We start from the raw sequence: 22946 nt of genomic DNA, 5'->3' as shown, positions 1-22946 counted from the left end.
CAAAGTCGCCACTAGCTCATCCGGGCATCTTTGCAGCACATTCATCCCCAGGATGATGGGGGCTATGTTCCCTTTACAGGGGGCGATGACAAGACAGCCTTGTTTTGGCAACAAGGTCGCTCCGATCTGGATGTCCGCTTCCCAATACCCTTCACACGCAATCTCGAGGCCGTTACTGGCGGTCAGCTGCAGCCAGCTTGCGAGTGGTGATAACAGCTGCTCTTTGCCCCAATACTTGTGGAATGTAGGGAGCCGGATGGTCGTAATCTGCGACCACGTGTCAAGCATAGCCAGGGTCTCCACTCCATTAATTGTAATGGGTAACGTGGGACATTGTCCGATGAACTGGGGCCTCCAGTTTTCTGGATCCGGATCTATTCCCGGGGCTCGCCCCGAGATTCGGCCCTCAATCTCGGGGTGTCGGAGTTTAAATGTTTGTTTTGGTCGCAGTTTCGTTCTATGTGTGCTATCCCATGGCACCGGCGGCATATCGGGCGCCCTTGACTATCAAATTGGTTGGGCGATCGCCGTACATACTCGCGAGGTGGTTCCAACCTGCCTCGGGCTGGTCTTTGTCTTTCGGACCTCCACTCTGGTTCCCCGTAGGTGGGTGGCGGTGGCCTCGCCATTTGGCGCATCTCTCACTGGATTTCTGCCATTCCGACGGCCAGCTCCTCCATTTGCTCTTTGAGCATTTTTATTGGGTCTCCGGTGGGATACTGACCGATCTGTATTACCGATTCTTGGGCCCGTGTTGATTTTTTTGTGCTGCTTGCTATGGCTCCCGTCGAACTTGCGCTTTCTGTGAAGCCTACCAATTCTGGGTATTCTTCCTCCCTTCTCCGTTGGTTACCGACAATGGCGATGGCGGTCTTTTTAAACTCTCTGAAGGTTTTGCCTGGCATCTGTGCCTTCATCAGTCGTAGCTGAAGCTTAACGCTTTCTTGGGCGACTCCTTCTACGAACTGTACGGTTAGGGCTTCGTCCGCGTTTCGTACTTCCTCTTTGTCCACTGCCTGAATGGCTCTTAACATCTCTTGTAGGCTCAGGGCATAGTCCCGCAGTGTCTCGTTCGGTTGTTGCTTGCGAGCATATAGTTTCATCTTCAACTCCGGAAGAGTTCTTGTCTCAAACGTTGTGGAAATTTTTTTTAAAACTTGTGCCGCTTCTTTCTTGTTGTCGCTCGGCCATGAGATTACTTCTCTGAGCGCCGACCCTGTGAGTTGCCCTATTACGATCTCCACTTTCTGCTGTTCATTCAACGTGTATAGCCGGAACATGGATTCCAGTTTGTTCTCGAATTCTGTGAATGAAGTCTTCTGTAGCTTGTCGTCGTCTCCGCTGTACTTCGGGAGCCATGGGGCCCCGAAATAGTACGGTAGGGTAATGGGCATATTAGGTGTTGCTGCTGGGGCGGCCTGTTCTGGGTTTTGTGGCCCTGCCAGTTGCTGATCCATTTTTCACTGAAGGTATTACTCTCCTGATGCACTCGGATCCTGTTCAGTTTGACGCCAAAGTTATGTGGTGGCCGAGTTTGATGGGATTTCCTTCCCTTACCTTGTCCTCCAGACACGAGTCAGGTTCTTTTTTATTCGGACATCCGGTGGTCAGGAGATAAATTCTTCAATGAAAGGGACAGGGATTGGACAAATAACTTGGGTTTATTAATAATGCGGTAAAGATAATTTTGGTAAGCAACCGCGCAACTGACCTCTTCAACTCAATGGTAATGACAAAATATTAATTTGATCAACATAGAGCACAATAGCATTTAACATATAATAACAATAAATCAATTTTTAGGTAAATCACATAACATTAACATCATCTAAAACATTTGGTGCACCAATATTATCCCTGGTAACGTTACTATATTTGACACTCAGTCCTGGGTTGAACTGTGCACAGGAATTTAGTAGAAGTGGTGCACGTGGTTGTGGCCCATAAATTACTTTTTCACGCCAAATATACTGATGATCTTTTGTATTGCACAGTCTCTTTTGTGTGTATTCACAGACCTCTCTATTTTCTCTCCTCTCACACTGTTCTCAGTACATAATCAGTCTGTTTAGTGTGATGTCACAGATCTCTATACTGCTTATTTGTTTTCAGTACTTTCCTTTTTACTCACACCTCTCTGGCTCACTTCTTATCTTCTTCTCTTCTTACACTTACTTCACTTTTAATCTGCTTATATATCACTTTGTCCGATTTTCATTCTGTTCCTATTTTTCTCTCTCAGTCTATGCAGACACAGGGATCTCTCTCCCTCAGAGGTCTAGAACTTTCCTCTCCCCACTGCCTTCTGGGAGTTCACAGTTATTACCAAAGTTAGTGGACTTGTTGTTATGCCACACACTCCTCCTTCCTGTTACTCCCGGCAACCACCAACCACTCCCAACTGTCACTTCTCCCTAAAGAATTTATTTTATTTTTTTTATATCTTTATAAACACTTTTAACAATTAACAAATTAAATTAACAAATTAAAAACATATAGATACACCCCAGGGTACTCAGATTTTGGGGCACCACACAAGTGCCGGTAGAAGTGTCATCGGCGCAACCAGCGCTTCCGGTCAGGAGCGGGGCAGGACTCGAAGGATGATCAGAGGTCACATCGGATAGACGGGTCTGGCCTGCATCTGTGCCATTGGGAGGTGTGCCAGGACAGGAATCTCATCAGGCGGCCATCATGGAGACGTCATCGGTACCAGGGCCGTCCGGGACAACAGGAGCCGCCAAGCAAGCGGAGACAAGTGCAGGCGGTGAGTTGTCAGAGGTTAATTTGTCACACGAACTCGCACGCAGCCCTCCAATGTCGTCCACTGACGAGGACTCCCACTCTTCATCGGGGGAGGATCCTCGGAAGTTGATTAAGATTCTTAACACTCACTTTAGTAGATCTAGACTTAAAGGGGATAGACGAGGTCCAGCAGCTAAACTGGCAGCAAATAGAGCACCCATGGTGCAATGTGAGAACACCTCCCTGTTAGCAGGTGTACGCCCTTGCATTAGAGACAGGATTAGAAAAGGGTGTTTGGTAGACATGTTTGAGATCAATAAGTCAGGTAAGAGAGAGTTGGAGGCGGCCCGCGCAAAGGGGGGGTATAGGGGAAGATGCCCAAAAAACCTTCCCTAACTGGTTGTCGGGTTACTGTTCCTTTGCGGCATGCTACATTGAAACTAGACCTCAGGCTGCCGAAAAGGTCTAGAAATATCTGCATCTTATCAATGAGATGTTCCTGAACGATCGCCCGGGGACCTGGCGCAAGTACGACGAATTGTTCCGGGAGAGAGTAGACGGTCTGTTGGACATGCCTTTAGGCGTAAAAGATGTTGAAATCTGGATGCAACTGAACCGGGCCAGTTTAGCCTTCGGTTCAGGGGCACAGTGGAACCAGTTTCCGCAAGGGGGGAGACGTGGAGCTCCCCAGTTTGCCAAAAACAGGTGCTTGGCTTTCAATAACGGGGCGTGTGGTAGAGAAGAATCCTGTAGATATAAGCACATCTGCTCCTATTGCCGCGGTTCGCATACAGCCAGAGTGTGTCCGAGGTGTGCCCCCGGCCTCTCCAGAAACCGCGGCAACGACGGCAACGCTCCTTAAAGGTCAGTCTCCCATTTGTATCAAGGTCTTAGAAAAATGGCTTAGTCTTTATCCGAAGGCGGCCCAGGCTTCCTTTCTCGGCGAGGGTTTTCGTCACGGGTTTAGATTAGCACATCTGTTAGCGCCAGAGCCTCCAGGAACTTAAAAACAGCATATGTATTTCCCGATATCCTTGACGAGAAAATTTGCGCTGAGATAAGCTTGGGCCGCATGGTTGGCCCATTTGATTCTCCCCCCTGTTAGATTTAGTTATATCCCCAGTAGGGATAGTCCCTAAAAAAGTGCCAGGTAAATTTCGGCTAATACAGCACATGTCACATCCCGCTGGCAATTTGGGCAATGATGCTATAGACCAGGACATAAGTTCCGTCGTATACCAGTCATTCGAAGAGGTTTTAATGCTCGTTCGGAGGTTGGGAACGGGAGCTCTTATGGCCATATTAGATATTTAGTCAGCTTCCAGGTTGCTTCCCCTTCACCCAGAGTCATTTCGATACATGGGTTTTAAGATCAAAGGCCAATATTACATGGATAGATGCCTTCCCATGGGGTGTTCCCTATCATGTGCCTACTTTGAATCCTTTAGTTCCTTTCTCCATTGGGCAATTCAAGCCGGGACAGGCCACGAGGGCATAGCTCAGTATCTAGATGATTTTCTATTTGTAGGTCCGGCTAGCTCCTCAGTGTGTTCAGATACGCTGTTTTCAGCTCAGGCCCTTTTCATGGTTAGTTGGGTACCGGTAGACAAAGATAAGACGGAAGGCCCAACATCTTGCTTGTCGTTCCTGGGGATAGAAATAGACTCAGTGGCAGGCTGTTGTCGTTTGCCAGCGGAGGAAATAGCGAAATTGGAGAGTTGGATATCCAGCACTCTGGCCTCTCCTTTTCGTACACTTAGGCAGGTTCAAGCTTTACTAGGCTCCTGTAATTTTGCATGTAGAGTCATACCCATAGGCAGGATCTTCTGCAGGAAATTAGTTGGCCACAGCGGGTAGGAACAGACCCCATGCAGTAATTAAGCTGAGTGACGAGATAAGGGAGGATTTAGCCATATGGGTGACATTCCTTCAGAAATTTAACAGTTCCAGGATCTGGCCCTCGCCTCCCATTACCACGTTAGAGTTAGATCTATTCACTGACGCCTTCGGCGCTAAAGGATTTTGTGCTTTCTTCCAAGGTCTGTGGTGCGCTTCATCTTGGCCGCAATCTTGGATAGAGGGTGGTCTCACAAGGAACCTATTGGTACTGGAGCTTTTTCCCATAATTGTAGCACTGGAGTTGTGGCCCATCAGCTGTCTAGGCGTAATGAGTCCTTTTGGTGTGACAGTTCGGGCGTGGTGCAGGCATTTAACCGTCAGAGCGCTTCCTCTAAGCCGTCAGTAAATTGGCTGCGCGTTCTGGTGCTTTGTTGCCGGGACTGCGACATAAATTTTCGCGCCAGACACGTTCCAGGTATAGACAACTGCATAGCTGACTCCCTTTCCCGTTTTGAATGGGAGCGCTTTAGATCCCTGGCCCCTCATGCTGACCCCGCGGGTACAGCCTGTCCATCTTATGTTTGGCAGATGGTCGGTCCGGCTTAAGATTCTTGGCAGAGGCTTCCCTAGCTCCATCCATGTGGAAGGCCTATCGGACAGCCTGAAAACGATGGGAGAGCTTTCTGTCGTCCAGTCCCTCTCGTGCTCCGGGGGACCCTAAGGTTATTGTGGACCTCATGTGGGGGTGTTACCAGGAGTGGGTTAGTAAAACATCTATGACAGGTATGCTAGCGGGTATATCGTTCATGGCTAGGTTGCAAAGTTTACAAGATCCCACTAAATCGCCTCATCAACAAAGCTTTAAAAAGGATGGTCTAGGCTTCACCCCACCCCCAAGATAGGAGAAAGCTCATAGATCCAGTATTATTGTCCCGTATGATCTTGATTTTGCCTGTATTGACATCAGACCATTTTGAAGCTTCACTGTTTGCGGCAGCATTCCCTATGGCTTTTCACGGCGCTATGTGAGTCAGTGAGATAGTTGCACAATACAAAAACAGGATGGAAGCTGCTTTACTAGTTAAACACGTGGGGTTGTCGGACAACAACATTCAAGTAAAAATTAGGTGCCCTAAAATGGATCAGGTAGGTGTAGGACATTGGGTTACCCTTAGTAAACATCAGGATCAAGTTATATGTCCGGTTAAATTGTGGCAAGATTTCGCCAGCCTTAGGCCGCATGGAGCAGAGATTTGGCTAGTTCATGAGGATTGCTCCCCCCTTACTAAATTCCAATGTCATTCAGTTATGTGCAGCGTTTTAAATGCCCTTGGTTTATCAACATCAGATTTCGGAACACATTCATTTCGGATTGTATCGGCCAAGCCGGCTGCAGCAAGTGGGGGCTTCTGTAGCTTCTATACAAAGGCTAGGAAGATGGTAGTCTGACTGTTATAAATCCTATATTTGTCCTGATGTTTAACATGTTGTTTTTCCCTTTACGCAGCTCTTCTCTACCTCTTTTCTCCTCTAAGCAAGTTAACCCAGGGCGCTAGGCTGCTCGCCGCTATTTGCGGGGGCGTTGAAGGGCTTTTTCCTCTCAGGTTTTCACCTTCACCTGGGTTGCTGCTTTTCCTTTCGTTCTGTTAGGTTTAAGGTTGGAATTAATGTTTTATCCCCAGAATTCACCTCATCCCCTCCCTCCTGCTAGTTATAATTAGAGGTTTTTTGTTATGGTGGATAATATCTTTATTTCATTGGTCCTTAGTCATTTCAAGATAGGTTATATGTTTGTTTCTTTCGTTGCTGGTTTGTTTTACGTGCAAATTAAAACCCTGGAGCTCATCATTAGTATTCGGGAGGACATGTCTGGGATTTCTAGTAGATGGCCTAATCTTAAATTATGTTGGTCTTATATTGTTCCTAGACGTCATTGGAGTTCAGACATTTCCGATGTTGCATTGCGGCGGCTGTCCGCAAAATAAATCAGGTGGTTAGTAAAATCTTTCGTTCTGTGGGTGGTTCTGTTATAAATCCCCCTTTGTTGAAAGCAGAGTTTTCTTTCTTATTCAGATTGGACGGTGTTCACTTCTCAGATGATGGGGTCCGTATTTTATTGACCAGTTTTGTTGGAGATTAAGAGGAGTTGTTAGGTCTGTAGTTGGCGGGCCGCATGTATAAATTCATGCGGCGTGGTAGGAGAGCAGTGCAGTCCTGGGTTGGTGGTACTATGGTTTGACCTTTCCACCTTTATTGGTTTTGCGTTCTTGACTGCCCTGCTCTCGTGCGCCTTACTGTCCTATTAGCTTAAATATTAATAAATACCGTCATTCATTCCAACTTTAATTTTGGTGTCCGTGTCTTTATTTGGTGTGGCAAAGGTTATGTCACAGTTGTGTTATTTGGGGAAAGCTTCCCCGCTATGCATTTTAGAGAAGTGTGTCCATTAGACAAAACGCAGTTAAAATCATCCGGGTGAGTGACTTGCCAAAGAACCTATTATCTGTGGATTCCTGGATTTGCAGCCAATGGGAGCAGGAAGGGGTTGGGACTTATACACAGTTATAAGTCAGTGCACAGAGGATACAGTTCTTCCTGCTTCCGGATTCCTCCCGCCCTCCCTGCAATTTCTTGGGTACTTTGGAGTTGTATTTGGTTAGAGTAGGAGAGCAGTGCAGTCAGTAACTGTGCATATGGTGCTCGGGTGATCTTGTCATAGGTCACTACCCCTCTGTGGTTATGGTGTCATACCATGGTTGGTCCGTATGTTAGGAGGACCATTGGGCCAGTTTTGTATGGTTTATACTGGCGGAGTTTATAGGGGGCGTAGTCTTGCCGTTGGACTTGATCTTAGCACCGGCCAATAGATAAGGTATGATCCTGGGTTGGTGGTACTATGGTCTGACCTTTCCACCTTTATTGGTTTTGCGTTCCTGACTGCCCTGCTCTCGTCCGCCTTACAGTCCTATTAGCTTAAATATTAATAAATACCGTCATTCATTCCAACTTTAATTTTGGTGTCCGTGTCTTTATTTGGTGTGGCAAAGGTTATGTCACAGTTGTGTTATTTGGGGAAAGCTTCCCCGCTATGCATTTTATGTAATCTATTATGACCGATATGTTTATCTGCAGGAGCAGAAGTGTAAATAAAATGTTCATTTATTTATCAAGAGATGATCTGTCATCCACCATTTCTTATGTGACATTGCAATGCACCACCACTAGTGTCCACTCCACTCATATCTTGTGGTAATCACCCTCTGGTCGCAGTTGCCACAGCCACGATATAGCTGGAGCTGAAGAGGAGAGCAAAAGCAAGTGGGGTACCACACTACATCACAGCACCCTAAGATAGTGTTCATGCAGCACCAGAGGGGATTCACATGCACGTCATAACGGCAGGCGTGTGCCTAGCACTTATCTCCCTCCTGTTCCTTCCTAATACCCATTAATTTTAGGGCACCTGTGGCAGGTGTGCACGGCACACATTCACCTCTGCTCTGACATCTCCCACCTTAATAACCCACGGTACATAGCTACCCTGGTTGGAAAGGCGGGGCACAGCCCTCACCAGGACTTGGGAGGTATGGTCTACACACTGCTTCTCTTCATTTTGAAGGTAAACATTAATAATATTTTTTCCATTAAAAATAAAATCATGTATTGCATCTAACTTGCAATTTAAGACCCAGCTTTGAACCTTTCTATTAACTTGTCTCTTCAGCTTTCTGCATACTTGACTGAAACCACATTATTCCACATTATTATCAGCTTCAGCCTGACTCACTTAAGCTGCTCAGTTTACAATCAATATCCTGCAAGACTTTATTATTGGGTACAGACAATTGTGGCGGTATCGGCCATGCCCAGCCCCTGTAGTCGTGCTAGTTAGATTTAGCGGGGTTTCAAAATAATCATTAATGCTTTTTGGTTGGAGTTCTCATTTAATTTAATTTGCACTTTATAGAGTGATATCACACATTTTCCATATAACAACTGCTCAGCCACCAAGATATCTGCAATGAAGAAGATGCCTAAACAGTGGCTTGTGTGTAGAAGAAGAAAAACATTAAAAGAATCGTTCCTTTGGTCTGGCTGTATGCCTGCATTCCATGTGAGGTTATGTTGTGCTGCTGAACTGTATTGTAATTGTGCAAAGTACAGCTAGGCTCACAAGGTTATTTGTACAGTTATCTCAGAACATGACAGTAATGTAGGTCAGCATAACCCAAAGAATGTGTACCTTTAAGGTAATGTACTCTTACAAACTATTACAGTGCAGGTTGTGTAACAGCAATTAAAGATATCACTTGGAACATTCAGTACTGAGCATTCAGTACATTAACCCTATCACTGCTAACCAAGACTGTGTGGAATATTTACTAATATTGCTAAAAGATGCAAACACAATAATACATTTAGCAATCAACTATTTACCACATATATGCTTTTGGTTCCATTACATGCATCTAAGTCAACATTAAAAAAACTCTACATGTTCATTGCCTGGTGTGAAACTTTATTCTAAGACTAAAAGTTTGTAATATATGTTTGCTGCTGCTATAGTTTAATTATTATACATAAGAGAATCAGTGTGGTGTGAGCTGAATGTGGTCACAAACTTAGATCTTGTTATTAATATCAGACCTGCTTTAAGCAATCAGGGGATTGCTGGCATATTAGGCATGGGGGAGCAAAACTCATCTCTGCATTCCTATTAGGAACATTTTAAAGGCAAAAAATGCAGGTAGTCTAGTGACTCAGCCCAAGGTAGCCCACTATGGGATTGGACCAGGGGTCAGCCCCAGATTAGCATACCCTGGGAGAATATCAATGTGTTGAATACACCTTTGAAATACAAATAACTTTTTACAGTGTAACTTTTGGTTATGGCTAGAATTTAGTCTTGGATTAATGTTAGGGTTAGAGTTATGTGTAAGGTTTAGGATTATGTTTTGCAGCAGTAGAATCAGTTTAACAACCTATTGGCCATCCACTGTATATACTGCCTGTGCCTGCCCTGTAGATATGGCCATAAAAATGTACTGAATATGGCCAGGTTAAAACTCCCAGTTCAGTATACAGTGTTGCCCCATGTCAGTATACATTATTTCCCCACACCCAATAGACTGTATACTTACAATTCAGTATAGACACCGGCCACTGTCTGACATCGGTCACGTTGCATAAAAAAACAGAAACAGGTTTAAATAGTGTACACTCCTCCCATAGCCCTAACTTGCCTTTAAAAGGGATTTCTTTCCAGGTCTTCTAGTTCATTGCAGACACACCTTGTCAGCCTGCTGCTAGTTGTGGAAAATGGTTTTTAACCCACTGCAAAATTTGTAAGTTAAATCAACACTTTCTTATCTTCAACCTAGGTGCACTACTGTACAAATGTGTAACTCTCTTTGCAGCCTTGCCCTGCACATTGTCAGCAATTTCTCTCCTAGCAGTGTGTGGCAAACCAATCCCTTTGCCTATATATATATATACAAGTTAACCCGTGCATGATTCTCATGCATTCTAGTCAAGTCAAGCTACTTAAGGTGTTAAAAAGGTTCTTGTCATGCATTTGGGCCATAGCCCAGGCCTCAACCACCAACCACTCCCGGCAACCACCAACCACTCCCAACTGTCACTTCTCCTTCAAGAAATATATATATATTTTTTTAAAATCTTTATAAACACTTTTAACAATTAACAAATTAAATTAACAAATTAAAAACATCTTAGTATACCAAATTTCAGCCCTTTCTGAATTTTTGTTTCCCACACCCACTAAGAATTTAGTAGGTCAGTGTATAACTCCGCCCAGCAGGTGGCGCTGCAGCTTGGTTTTATTTTTACACACACACACACACACACACACACATACAGACAGACAGACTAACACACGCCACTAGACATTTATATTATATATATATATATATATATATATATATATATATATATATAAAATATTTGTGTAAGTAGAAAGATATGTAAGTGTATGTGTGCAAGTATGAGTCAGATTAAATATATATATGTATATTGATAAAACTTGGAGTCTGCACACACCGAGTCAGACCTTGGATCATGATAGGAGCTGCTGCGGTTGGGCCACATGAATGCAAAGAAAAGAAGCCGCTCTGCTTCTCTGGAGAGCCAGTACTGTGGCCATGAGCGCAGTACTGGCTGTTAAATGGTAAAATTACATTTTGGTTTGCGGAGGGGGGGCAGGCTTTTCAACTGGAAACCCCCCCCCCCTAAGTGCGCACCTGAGTTCATTAGCATTAAGCCAGCACAAACTGAAATGACTAGTTTCTTTGGCCTTAAATCACCTTTTCTATTTATATTATTTGTTATGCCATATATTGCTAAGGTCATTTGGAGTGATAGCCTTTATCCAGTTCATAGTGATATGACTATTTACTTAACCTCATGTCACCTTCTCCACTTACATTGCATCCGGAAAGTATTCACAGCGCTTCACTTTTTCCACATTTTGTTATTTTACAGCCTTATTCCAAAATGGAATAAATTCCTTTTTCCCCTCAAACTTCTACACACAATACCCCATAATGACAATGTGAAAAAAGTTTTTTCGAGATTTTTGCAAATTTATTAAAAATAAAAAACTAAGAAATCACATGTACATAAGTATTCACAGCCTTTGCTCAATACTTTGTTGATGAACCTTTGGCAGCAATTGCAGCCTCAAGTATTTTTGAATATGATGCCACAAGCTTGGCACACCTATCTTTGGGCAGTTTCACCCATTCCTCTTTGCAGCACTTCTCAAGCTCCATCAGGTTGGATGGGAAGCGTTGGTACACAGCCATTTTCAGATCTCCCCAGAGATTTTCATTCGGATTCAAGTCTGGACTCTGGCTGGGCCACTTAATGACATTCACAGAGTTGTCCTGAAGCCACTCCTTTGATATCTTGGCTGTGTGCTTAGGGTCGTTGTCCTGCTAAAAGATGAACTGTCACCCCAGTCTGAGGTCAAGAGCGTAGGTTTTCATCCAGGATGTCTATGTACATTGCTGCATTCATCTTTCCCTCTATACTGACTAGTCTCCCAGTCCCTGCCGCTGAAAAACATCCCCACAGCATGATGCTGCCACCACCATGCTACACTGTAGGGATAGTATTGGCCTGGTGATGAGCGGTACCTGGTTTGCTCCAAACATGACGCCTGGCATTCACCCCAAAGAGTTCAATCTTTGTCTCATTAGACCAGAGAATTTTGTTTCTCATGGTCTGAGAGTCCTTCAGGTGTATTTTGGCAAACTTCAGGCGTCCTGCCATGTCCTTTTTACTAAGGAGTGGCTTCCGTCTGGCCACTCTACCATACAGGCCTGATTGGTGTTTTGCTGCAGAGATGGTCCTTCTGGAAGGTTCTCCTCTCTCCACAGAGGAATGCTGTAGCTCTAAGAGAGTGACTATTGGGTTCTTGGTCACCTCCCTGACTAGGGCCCTTCTCCCCCGATCGCCTAGTTTAGACAGCCGGCCAGCTCTAGAAAGAGTCCTGGTGGTTCTGAACGTCTTCCATTCACGGATGATGGAGGCCACTGTGCTTATTGGGACCTTCAAAGAAACAGATATATTTCTGCACCCTTCCCCAGATTTGTGCCTTGAGACAATCCTGTCTCGGAGTTCTACAGACAATTCCTTTGACTTCATGCTTTGTTTGGGTTCTGACATGAACTGTCAAGTGTGGGACCTTATATAGACAGGTGTGTGCCTTTGCAAATCATGTCCCATCAACTGAATTTACCATAGGTGGACTCAAATTAAGCTGTAGGAACATCCCAAGGCTAATCAGTGGAACCAGGATGCACCTGAGCTCAATTTTGAGCTTCATGACAAAGGCTGTGAATACTTATGTACATGTGATTTCTTAGCTTTTTATTTTTAATACATTTTCAAAATTCTCACGTTGTCATTATGGGGTATTGTGTGTAGAATTTTGCGGGAAAAAAGTAATTTATTCCATTTTGGAATAAGGCTGTAACATAGCAAAATGAGGAAAAAGTGAAGCGTTGTGAATACTTTCCGAATGCACTGTATATTGTGTCATGTATTGTTGATGTCATTTGGATTTATGGAATTTAGCTAACTCATACTTAAATGACTAGTTCCTTAGCCCTTAAATCACCTATTTTATATATGTTTTATATTGTTTCCTATGCCATATATTGGTCAGGTAATTTGTAGCAGTGACATTTAGCCAGCTCACTCTGAAATAACTGGTTACTCTTTTCTAAAACAACCAATTTTTACCAGAGAGTGTTGAGATCATGGGGAGTGATGGCATTTAATTTGCTCACACTGAAATGACAAGTTCCTTATATCTTAAATCACCTTTCCACTTATATATTATTTACTATGTCATAGATTGAGTATGCCATTTAGAGTGATGACATTTAGCCAGTTCACACTAAAAATCAGTAGAAACTACCATTTCCTTGAAACAACAATTTTTACCCCAGAGTGTTGAAGTCTTTTGCAGTGAAGGAAATTAACCATCTGACACTGAAATGACTAGAACCTTAGCCCTAAAATCACCTGTTTTACTTATATTGTTTCCTATGTCATATATTGCTCAGGTCATTTGGAGAGCTGCACCATAAAAAGACTATTTGTCTTTGACCAATATCACGTTTTGAAATTTTAAATTGTGTTTTGCCAAGTGAAATTAATAATAGAATGATAAATTACATATTTATGTAATGTTGTATGTCTAGTAACATTACTTTGCAAAGGGACCTTTTACCAAGTTCTGTGGCAAGCTCTATTTTGTACATGCTCCCTCCCTATGATTAAATTTAATGTGTGTTCTGTATCGTTTCCCTCCCGACTCATTGAAAACCAATCGATTAATACATTATAGTAAATTATGTTGTGCTTTCCGCTACATTGAGCATGAATCAAAATTATAATAATCAAGGAGAGATAGAGTGTACATAATAGGGGCACTCCGGGGCGACCAGTACATAAAATTATATATGTTTTATTAGGTATGCATTAAAATTATAATAAACAAGCAGGATCGGTTGGTATGAAGAGCAAAATAATTTAAAACAATAAATAAAAGTCATATGTACTAGTGAAATTAAAAATGCAATGCAAATTGCATAGCCCTGCTGCCACTATCAGTATTCAATCATTGTGTATATAAGTATATAGTCCGCTAACTTTTTCACATGGATGGTATATATAAAGGACTGATTTTACTTAATTTTGGAATTATCCTTCAAATTTTCTTGTTTGGATTATTAAGTCATGTCAGTCCCTCTCAATAAATTCTCTGCTCAAAGAGAGATCATATACTATTCCTTAAAGGAGACAAAAACTTATAATCACAGAGTTATATTGCAGTCTATGAGGCTATTATATAAGATAGCATTTTGCAGACAAAAATCGTAAACTGCCCACTCAGAAACCTTGCTAACTGTGATTACAGGATTATGTGAGAAACCCTAATAGCAATCTGGGGAGCAATTCAGGGAGAAAAGGAATATCTTTATAGCAAGCATATTGAGCAATAAGGGTATTATATTAGATAGCATTTTGTAGACAGAAATCGTAAGCTGCCCATCCACAAGCCTTACTCCCTATGAACAAGGGATTATGTGAAAGACCCTGCCTAATAGCAATCTGGGGAGCGACCCAGGGAGAAAAGGAATATCATGATTAGGTGGACGATAGCGCAGCAAGGCGGGACTCGTGCGTTTTCGGGCTTTGTAATTTTTGAATAAAAATGATCCCTGTGCATACTCCAGATGGTTACTGTCAAGGTTTGCATTGCAAGTCTTACAAATGGGATGGACACTCCCGCAGACAAGACAGTAAGGATGATGCTATGGTATTTACCAATTCTTGAGAAATCAAACCCTTTTTTTATTCTGAGATCTAAAAGTTTGTTAAATAGGCTGGTGCTTTTTGTTCTATAAAGTTACTTTTCGCAAACAAGCTGTTTACCAAGACAAGAATATTGTGTATTTTGGTTTTATTTAAAGCAGGCCTGTCCAACCTGCGGCCCTCCAGATGTTGTGAAACTACAAGTCCCAGCATGCCCTTCCAGCTATCAACAGGTTGTCTACTGGCAAAGCATGCTGGGGCTTGTAGTTTCACAACATCTGGAGGGCCGCAGGTTGGACAGGCCTGATTTAAAGGGTCATATGACGGGAAGCTACCTAACAAGATGTCTGGTAAGGGAACCCCATCTAGCTCCTGGATTACTGCCTACTGCTTATAATTTACAAAAGCTCTACACACCTCATGGTGCCAGTTACAACACCAACTTTCCTATGCCACAACATGACAGAGAAATTGTGCCTCTAAATCCGCAGCCAAGCTTGAAAACTATTGTCATTTGCATAGCAACTCCGAGGTGGCCATATTGCCAGGTTCTCTGGAGAATGCTGATTGTCTCTCCAAACAACTAAATCTAGAACCTTTGCCAGAACCATAACCAACTATGTTTGGTCTTTAATTTAACCAGGACGACTGAAGAGGTCTGTACAGACAGTACTATACTGTTTCAAAAGCTATGTAAAGTTCAGGAACGTGTGGCTGAAGTGAAGTGGTACATCTCCAATTTCGAGGACAAATATATATATATATATATATATATATATATATATATATATATATATATATAGTGGAACCCAATAACCGCTGCAACCAAGTTCTTGTGGAATAATGTCCAAATTCTGTACCTACCTAAAAAATGGAGGAAGCCACTCCAGAAGAATCTCAACGTTATCAGCATCTAAGTGGTGACAGAAATGCTCCACTTTCAATCTTGTGCTCCAACTAGACCAATCCTGGTTTGGGTCTTATATTTTCAAAGAGATGACATCCTATGGGCCAGATTCCATGAGTGGTATCACAGATCATGGGTCCAAGATCTCCATCTACCCAGATATTTTATTTGCTCTTGCAGAAGAAAAGTTTCACTGGTGGAAATGATAACATAGGACAGAAAATGAGCATGCTCAAGATGGTTGTCTTACTACCTGGAAAATGTAATGTGCTTTGGGCTTATTGTAAGAAAAGCGGTAAATAAATAAAATATTGTTTACATCATTAAATAACTATTTTCTTTAAGAAACCACTTGCTTATAGGGTGTTCCATGTTCATATTTATCCTGAAATATTTTTACCCCTCCTTCATTCCATACATGGTGCTTAGATCATACATGTCCTTTATATCAAATTTCCAGATACTCTTTCTGTTATTTATGGGCAACTGTAATTTAATTGCCGACCTTGGGAAATGCAAGTTTACCTCATCTTGATTTAGGAATCAACAGAGAGCTCACTCTGTTGACATGTGGGTAGTGGATGTGTGTCAAGCTAGGATGTTCTCTGCAAAAATACTTGCATGTTACTGCTCGAATCACAAATCCTGCTCACGCATTGATCTCACTTTCGCCACAGCAGTTAATTGCACATATATGCACCATAAATTACCTCATTGCGTATCAGTTTTACAGTGGCTTTGGCCTTAAAGCTACCCTACAAGCATCACAAGTAATGTTTTATTACCTCATGTATTAAATTTGTTGAACTGTTTTCTCAGGCTATGATCATTCACTGACAGTATGTTGATGTACTTAAAAATCATCTAAGTAAATATGCTCAAACATTAAATATTTTTCGATTAGTCCAACCTTATTACTACACACCAATCATCATCATCAATTTATATAGCGCCACTGTTTCTGCAGCGCTGTACAGAGAACTCATTCACATCAGTCCCTGCCCCATTGGAGCTTACAATTTTAAATTCCCTAACATACACACAGACATACAGACAGACAAGGGTCAATTTTGATAGCAGCCAATGAACCTACTAGTATGTTATTGGAGTGTGGGAGGAAACCGGAGCACTCGAAGGAAACCCACGCAAACACAGGGAGAACATACAAACTCCACACAGATAAGGCACCAATAGTTAACCTGTCACATGGGAGCTCACCAATACTTTTTTCTGATTTTATTAGACTGTTATACTATAACATATAAATAAGTATATATATTTTTAATATGCTCCTTTATTGCAGGCTGAATAAAACCTCAAAATAGTATCCAAAAATAAAACATGCCACCATCCCATCAGAGTCTCCCTCCCCACCCCCTTTGCTCACAAGACTCTGGGCTGGATTTACTAAACTGCGGGTTTGAAAAAGTGGAGATGTTGCCTATAGCAACCAATCAGATTCTAGCTTTCAATTATTTAGTGCAGTCTAGAAAATGACAGCTAGAATCTGATTGGTTGCTATAAACAAAATCTCCACTTTTTCAAACCCGCAGTTTAGTAAATATACCCCTCTGGCTCATACACCCCATATAATCACCAGATTCTCCCTCACGTGCCCCCGAGCTTTCCCCAAATATTTTCCTTCCCATCTACCTCCCATGCCCCCTCCTGCCATCTAGATTTATCCACAGAACCTCCCTTCCAAGCTTTCCACATGTCTCTCATGCTTTGCTCTCAGCAGCACAGCAGAAGCTGCAGTAGACCGTCTGAGCTGTGCACAGTGTGACTGCATGATGTCAGCAGCTACAGACCTGTGTCTGGTTCTCCTCCAACCACCTCTCTCTTGTTCATTACATATGTCATCTATGCACAACTGAAGTAACCCACTTTGTAGATATAAATGATTGAGATAATGCAATAGTATATTCATAATACACATGTTGTTATTTCAATCCCGGAACTAGAAGTAAGAGACTTCCGGGTTAGGCAAGATGGCGGCGCCCATACACTAGCGTGTTGTAGTAGTGCTTGATGTGCTTCGGGTTTTCTTTGGTACAGAGAACGTTATGTCAGGGCTGACGCTATTTATCCGGGGCCTCCCGGAAAACGCCAACAATGAGCGGCTGGAAGAAATCTTCAGTGACAGTGGCCCTCTCCGGCAGAGCTTCGTGGTCCGAGAGAAAGGTAACCGGTCATATACGGTGTGCTGTGTCTGTTGCAAAATACTATTCTGCATTTGTGGTTTAATGTTTGTAGACCTCAGATACTATTAATTGGTTTTACACAGCTTTCAGCGGTTCAAATGTTGTTGCAGTATAAATTATATCATCTGGAACTTCTACATTCAACAAACTCTGGGAGCCACGTTTCAGCATGTGCTGTTGCATGGTTCCCGGAGAGACTCTTTATTATACAAATGCACTTGTTTTTGTGCTTATGTTCATGAGAATACAGTTAGTTGGATTTTACTATACAAATTACCTTAAAGCACAACACACATGCCAAAATATGTCAATTACAGGGCTAATACCACACATTGTTTGAATGATAGTGCTTTTCCAGCTAAAAAGAGTTAGCCTTTATAGTTGTCAGAATGCTCCGTAGTGACCATTGGGGCCTATTTATCAAAGGTTTCACCCCCTGTAAAATCCCCGAAAACTGTTGTTTTCGAGGATTAAACACTAATTTGCTATTTATGATAGTAGCATCGCAGCAGATAGATATCTGCTGCTTTGCATCTCCTATCGTTTTAATGAGCACTCCCCATAACAGTTTATGGGGAGTGCACAGTAACACTATTTAACAATAAATGAAATTAACTTTTCAATCATGTTAATGTACGCCAGCTGAAGCTGGTGTACATTATCATAAATTAAGTTTCAGTGCTGTCTGAAGAGCAGAGCTGAACAGTGCATGTGTGGAGGGATCACATGATCCCTCCCTGTCACTCACTGCACTCTTTCTCTGCAACTATAATTGCCGAGAGAGCAGAGATGTTTGTGCGCATGCCCGAGGGTTTCACTCGGCGCATGCGAACTGGAGTGTGAAGAGGAGCCCCCATTGACCGCATACTGCTTCGGGAACGAAGATGGAGCGGTAAGTATGTTTTCCACTTCACAGGAACAGCAGTGATTCATAACTGCTGTTCCTGTGTTGCTTTGTTAATAAATATGAGAAATAGTTAAATCTTTATCAATGCGATAAGGATTGAAAACTATTTTTCATATTTTGCGACTGTTGATAAATGTGCCCCATTGAATTAAAACACTCATAACCTGTCACATAGGAGCTCATCTGCGCAGTAATCTGCTCAGTTTCTGAGTGTAAGGGCTTTTTCAATGAGCTTGTGTGACATCTCCCTATGTCTAGGAACCATGGTTTAAGGAGAGATTTGATTAATTTATCTACAGCGCCCTAAGCATCAGACACAAAAAAGGGACAGTTTGAAAGGAAACATTCAGTATTGAGATATTGTCCCTAAAAAGACAGTTACTTATGTGATGTACTGCATGTTATTACTTTTTTTTTGCATAGATTGTAAGCTTGCGAGCAGGACCTTCTCGCCTCTTTGTATGTTTTACCCAGTTTGTTTATTAGTTTACTATGTTTGTCCCCAATTGTAAAGCGCTACCGAATATGTTGGCGCTATATAAATAAATGATGATGATGTGATATCAGGAGTATACATTTTGTAGGCTTTTATTTTATCCAGTTAATAAAAGAAAAGAAAAATGCTTTTGTCAGTGCACCCATCGTAGCTTATGTTCTATTAATTTATATATACTTATACTTTTTTTAAGGCACAGAAAAATGTCGTGGTATTGGCTATGTCACTTTTTCCATGCTCGAGGATGCACAGAAAGCAATGAAGGAAATTAAGGAGTATGATGGAAAAAAAATTGAGGTTTTGGTGGCCAAGAAGAAGCAGCGTGAAAAGGATAAGAAAACAAAAAATAAAGGTAGGATTAAATATTGGAGTATAGAGACATAATACAATAAGATAAGTTATAATTGGGGAGGGGGCATGTGTGTAATGTTTACACCCGTCTGCAATATTTTATTACCTAAATATGGAGAGTGAAGACTAACGCAAGTTCTAAAAATTTATATAAAAATATCTATTTTTTCAGAAACCACAAGTGAAAATAAGCCTAAAGATGTCAAAGGCCAACAAAGAAAAGCCAGGCTGATCATCCGAAACTTGAGTTTTAAGGTGTAGTATCAGTATGTGTAGGGTAATTCAACTATCTTAAGTAGTCTGTCATGATTAATTTTTGTTAAACTGGTGTTATAATTCTACTTTCTATGTTGGTAAAAAAAAGAAAACTAAATAGAAAATGCATGTTCACAATTATAAATGTAAACCTTTCAGGAAAAATTAAGATAATTGAGTATTTAATTGGGGAACAAATGTTTATAGGGTGCTGCTGATAACATTTCAATGTTGACCAGATAGAAAATATGTTTTGGGGCTGTTCCACACAAATGTATTTACCTTAATTATTGGGTAAAGGCTTCATATGCATCTGTAAATCACTGTTAATCCACATGTAAAATGCTTCACAATGCACTTTTTTGGGATTTAGAAGAATTGTGCTTTAAAATATAAGTATGAAGCATGACTGTTGTTAGTTCTGTGATTTTTGCAAAAAAAACAAAATAAACAAGCAACCGAAAAAAACAAACGCTAGCATAAAAAAAGGAATTACTAAGAGATGAGCTCTTTTTCTGGTAGTACTTTTTCAAACCAAATGCAATGTGAGCACACTGTCTGTAAATATTTCTAGCTACTGATTTACAATCCACATCATTTTTTCACTGTCATTTCTGTGCCACAAATGTAAATGCTGTTTGTTGACAGTGTATGTGACACCATATAGGTTAGCTGGTAGTATTTTGCTCACTGGCTACTTGTATCACTTACTGTTTGGAACAAAATTTGAATAATTCCTAAAACATGCTCATCCTGGAGATCCCATAAAGCACTAATAAAGATTCCTATGTGTCTTTTATGGACTTTGTTGGGAGAAATGGGTAATTACACAGCGCAAAGGATTTTGCAATTTTATATAAGGCTTAAAACAATATCCAACATCACAGCCATTCTGTTTGAGTACTTGTTACCTTTGCATGCTATAGTAGTTTATGTTCATTGTGTTTTTTTTTTTTTTTTTTTTTTTTTTTTTAAGCGATGTCAATATATTTTAACTATATATATGTTAAAGTACATCAGACTCATATGCTCAGAAGAGACAGCCTATTTGTTTGTGAACAGTATTAATAAGAATGCATATTAGATCATCGTGTAGCTGGGGGTACAATGGACTCTGGCTAAATTCACTGGTTTAAAAAAAAAAAAAAAAAAAAAAAAAAGTGGGGCAGAAGCTGTGTAATAATATTCTTTTACAATGTGTCTCATAATGTAATAATAAAAAAGGTGAATTTGGAATAAATATGTGGAATAATGCACTTTGAGCTCAAAATTATATTGATATTAGCAGTTACTATAAAAATGTTCCTAGCATACACTGAATGGATGATATCTGCACTCACAGTTTATGCAGATTTTAGTTATAGGATTCTATACATACATTAATATCTCTTATGTATTATGACCATAACATGTTTGTTATCAGGCATCTGTTTAATATGTGTCAGACACTCCTACAGATAAAACGGGTAGATCATACATGCGCCATTGTGCTGTTTTTGATGGATTAGTCAGTGTTTTAGTTTTCTCATGTTTCTTTCTGCTGAAAAATGCAATTAATTTTTTTTTTTATTGTCGGCAAAAATTGCTCAAGCCTATTGATATAGTTTGTTTAAAGCAATTCTGTTAATTATGCACTTTTCTTACAACAGTGTTCTGAAGAAGATCTCAAGAAACACTTTTCTGCTTTTGGATCTGTGCTGGAGGTTAACATTCCCAAAAAGCCAGGTGTGATGTCTCTCTCTATATGGATGATACTAAAAACTAATATACGTCATTACTATCTGTAGTGCATAGTAGCAACAAGTAAACAATCTCACTTCTATTATGTCATAGTATCGTAGTTTTATACCATGTCTTGTAAGATGAGCATCAAATCCATTGTTAAATTTATGTAAAAAATAGACCACCAGGACCTATGTAAGATGATCTGTGGTCTGACTATCCTTACAGAAGTGGTAATAACAGTCGGTATGGATGTCACCTGAACAGTCCTAGGTATGAAAATCTCTTTGGGCAGATCTGTGTATTGAACTTGTATATATTCATACCTCTAAGATGCCTTTTTCTGCCAAATGTAAACAATTTGTCTATTTATAACCCTTCCATCGGTAAATAAGATTCCCTGCTTTGGAAGCCTCAAATTCTGGTATGTCTTTCGTACAGAGGTACAAGTATGTAAAACCGTATCCTCTATTCAAGTTCTAGTCTGACAAGTGACTTCTATAGTGGTAAAATGTTTTCATCTCGTGCATCTATCTTGGTGTGGAGAAACAAAATAATGTTTGTACTAATCATGCACTTGGCTTTATTTGGCACAATTGAATGATACAGCTTTGTGTGTATTTAACTTAATACATTCAATGCATTTGTAAGTAAGTTATTTTGCAGTAGCTGCTGGCACTGATTTTGTTCTGTCCTACAGATGGAAAGATGCGAGGATTTGCATTTGTGCAGTTTCTGAAAATGCTAGATGCCAGCAAGGCTCTGAAAGGCACAAATATGAAGAGTATAAAAGGTAGGCATACTGCTAAATAACACTGTGTATATAATAATTTAGCCTCCAGTGTATGTGTGTGTGTGGTGAAACGAAGTATTAATATCACCCTAACCAGCCTGTCCCTCGTTTTTCACAAAATGTGGATTATAGCATGTACTTTTTATAGCCCTTACTTTTGTTCCCCAGCTCAACAGAATACCACTGCAGTGTTTAATTACATGTGGATAAGGGGACATTGTAGCTCATTGTAAATATGTATATTGTTTATTGTATCTTGTTGATCTTGCATGAAAGTTGTTAGTCATTGTCTGAAGCCAGTTGGGTTATGGGTAAGGATCAAATTGCAGGATACAGGTGAGGGAGAAGGCCAATTAGTATCCATTGTTCTCAACACTAGTTCAGACATTTTGTCTAGAGCTCAGCAGGGGACCTTCTGTGGAAGTACAGCTCATCTCCACTCCCCCTCCAACCCCCTGATACAGCACAGACAGAAGATCCAGGTGACTGTAGCTCCTTAAACTAGTGGGGTAAGGGACAGATGATGTGGTAAACCTGCCTGGTATTTATTTACTGTATGTATATAATAATCTAGTGATTGTTTTTGTTGCAATAAATGTACTCTTGTACTTTTCTAATTGCATTTGCTTGAGTGACTAATAAGAACCTTAGAAGGTACTGGGTAAGCTTCCCTGACTTAGGAAGGCACTCGTGGGTGGCCAGCCAGAGTGAAGTGGGTAGAATTGCGCCAGAAAACCCGGTATGTTCACAGTATAGATTAGAAATAATCCTTTACTTGGTCCATAACTGCAGACATTTCATCACGTACAATAGAAATAGTTTTGTAAGGCTACCTAATTCCAGAGATTTGTATGAAGAAAAGAAGGCATTCCATTGCT

The 22946-nt window shown here is 41.1% G+C and overlaps 1 protein-coding gene across 1 annotated transcript in view; it reads left to right on the top strand.

The window, feature by feature from the left end:
• The first annotated feature begins 17310 nt into the window (after nucleotides 1–17310).
• RBM28 (RNA binding motif protein 28) overlaps nucleotides 17311–22946 on the top strand; it is a 43271-nt gene continuing 37635 nt past the window's right edge. The window contains exons 1-5 of the mRNA XM_075208521.1: nucleotides 17311–17524; nucleotides 19141–19299; nucleotides 19471–19553; nucleotides 21203–21278; nucleotides 21976–22068. Coding sequence (XP_075064622.1) covers nucleotides 17407–17524; nucleotides 19141–19299; nucleotides 19471–19553; nucleotides 21203–21278; nucleotides 21976–22068 — 529 coding nt within the window. The 5' untranslated portion in view covers nucleotides 17311–17406. The remainder of the gene's footprint in view (nucleotides 17525–19140; nucleotides 19300–19470; nucleotides 19554–21202; nucleotides 21279–21975; nucleotides 22069–22946) is intronic.

Source organism: Mixophyes fleayi, chromosome 4 (assembly GCF_038048845.1).
Source record: "Mixophyes fleayi isolate aMixFle1 chromosome 4, aMixFle1.hap1, whole genome shotgun sequence".
Classification (NCBI taxonomy): Eukaryota; Metazoa; Chordata; class Amphibia; order Anura; family Limnodynastidae; genus Mixophyes; species Mixophyes fleayi.
This window is presented reverse-complemented; position numbering and strand designations above follow the sequence as displayed.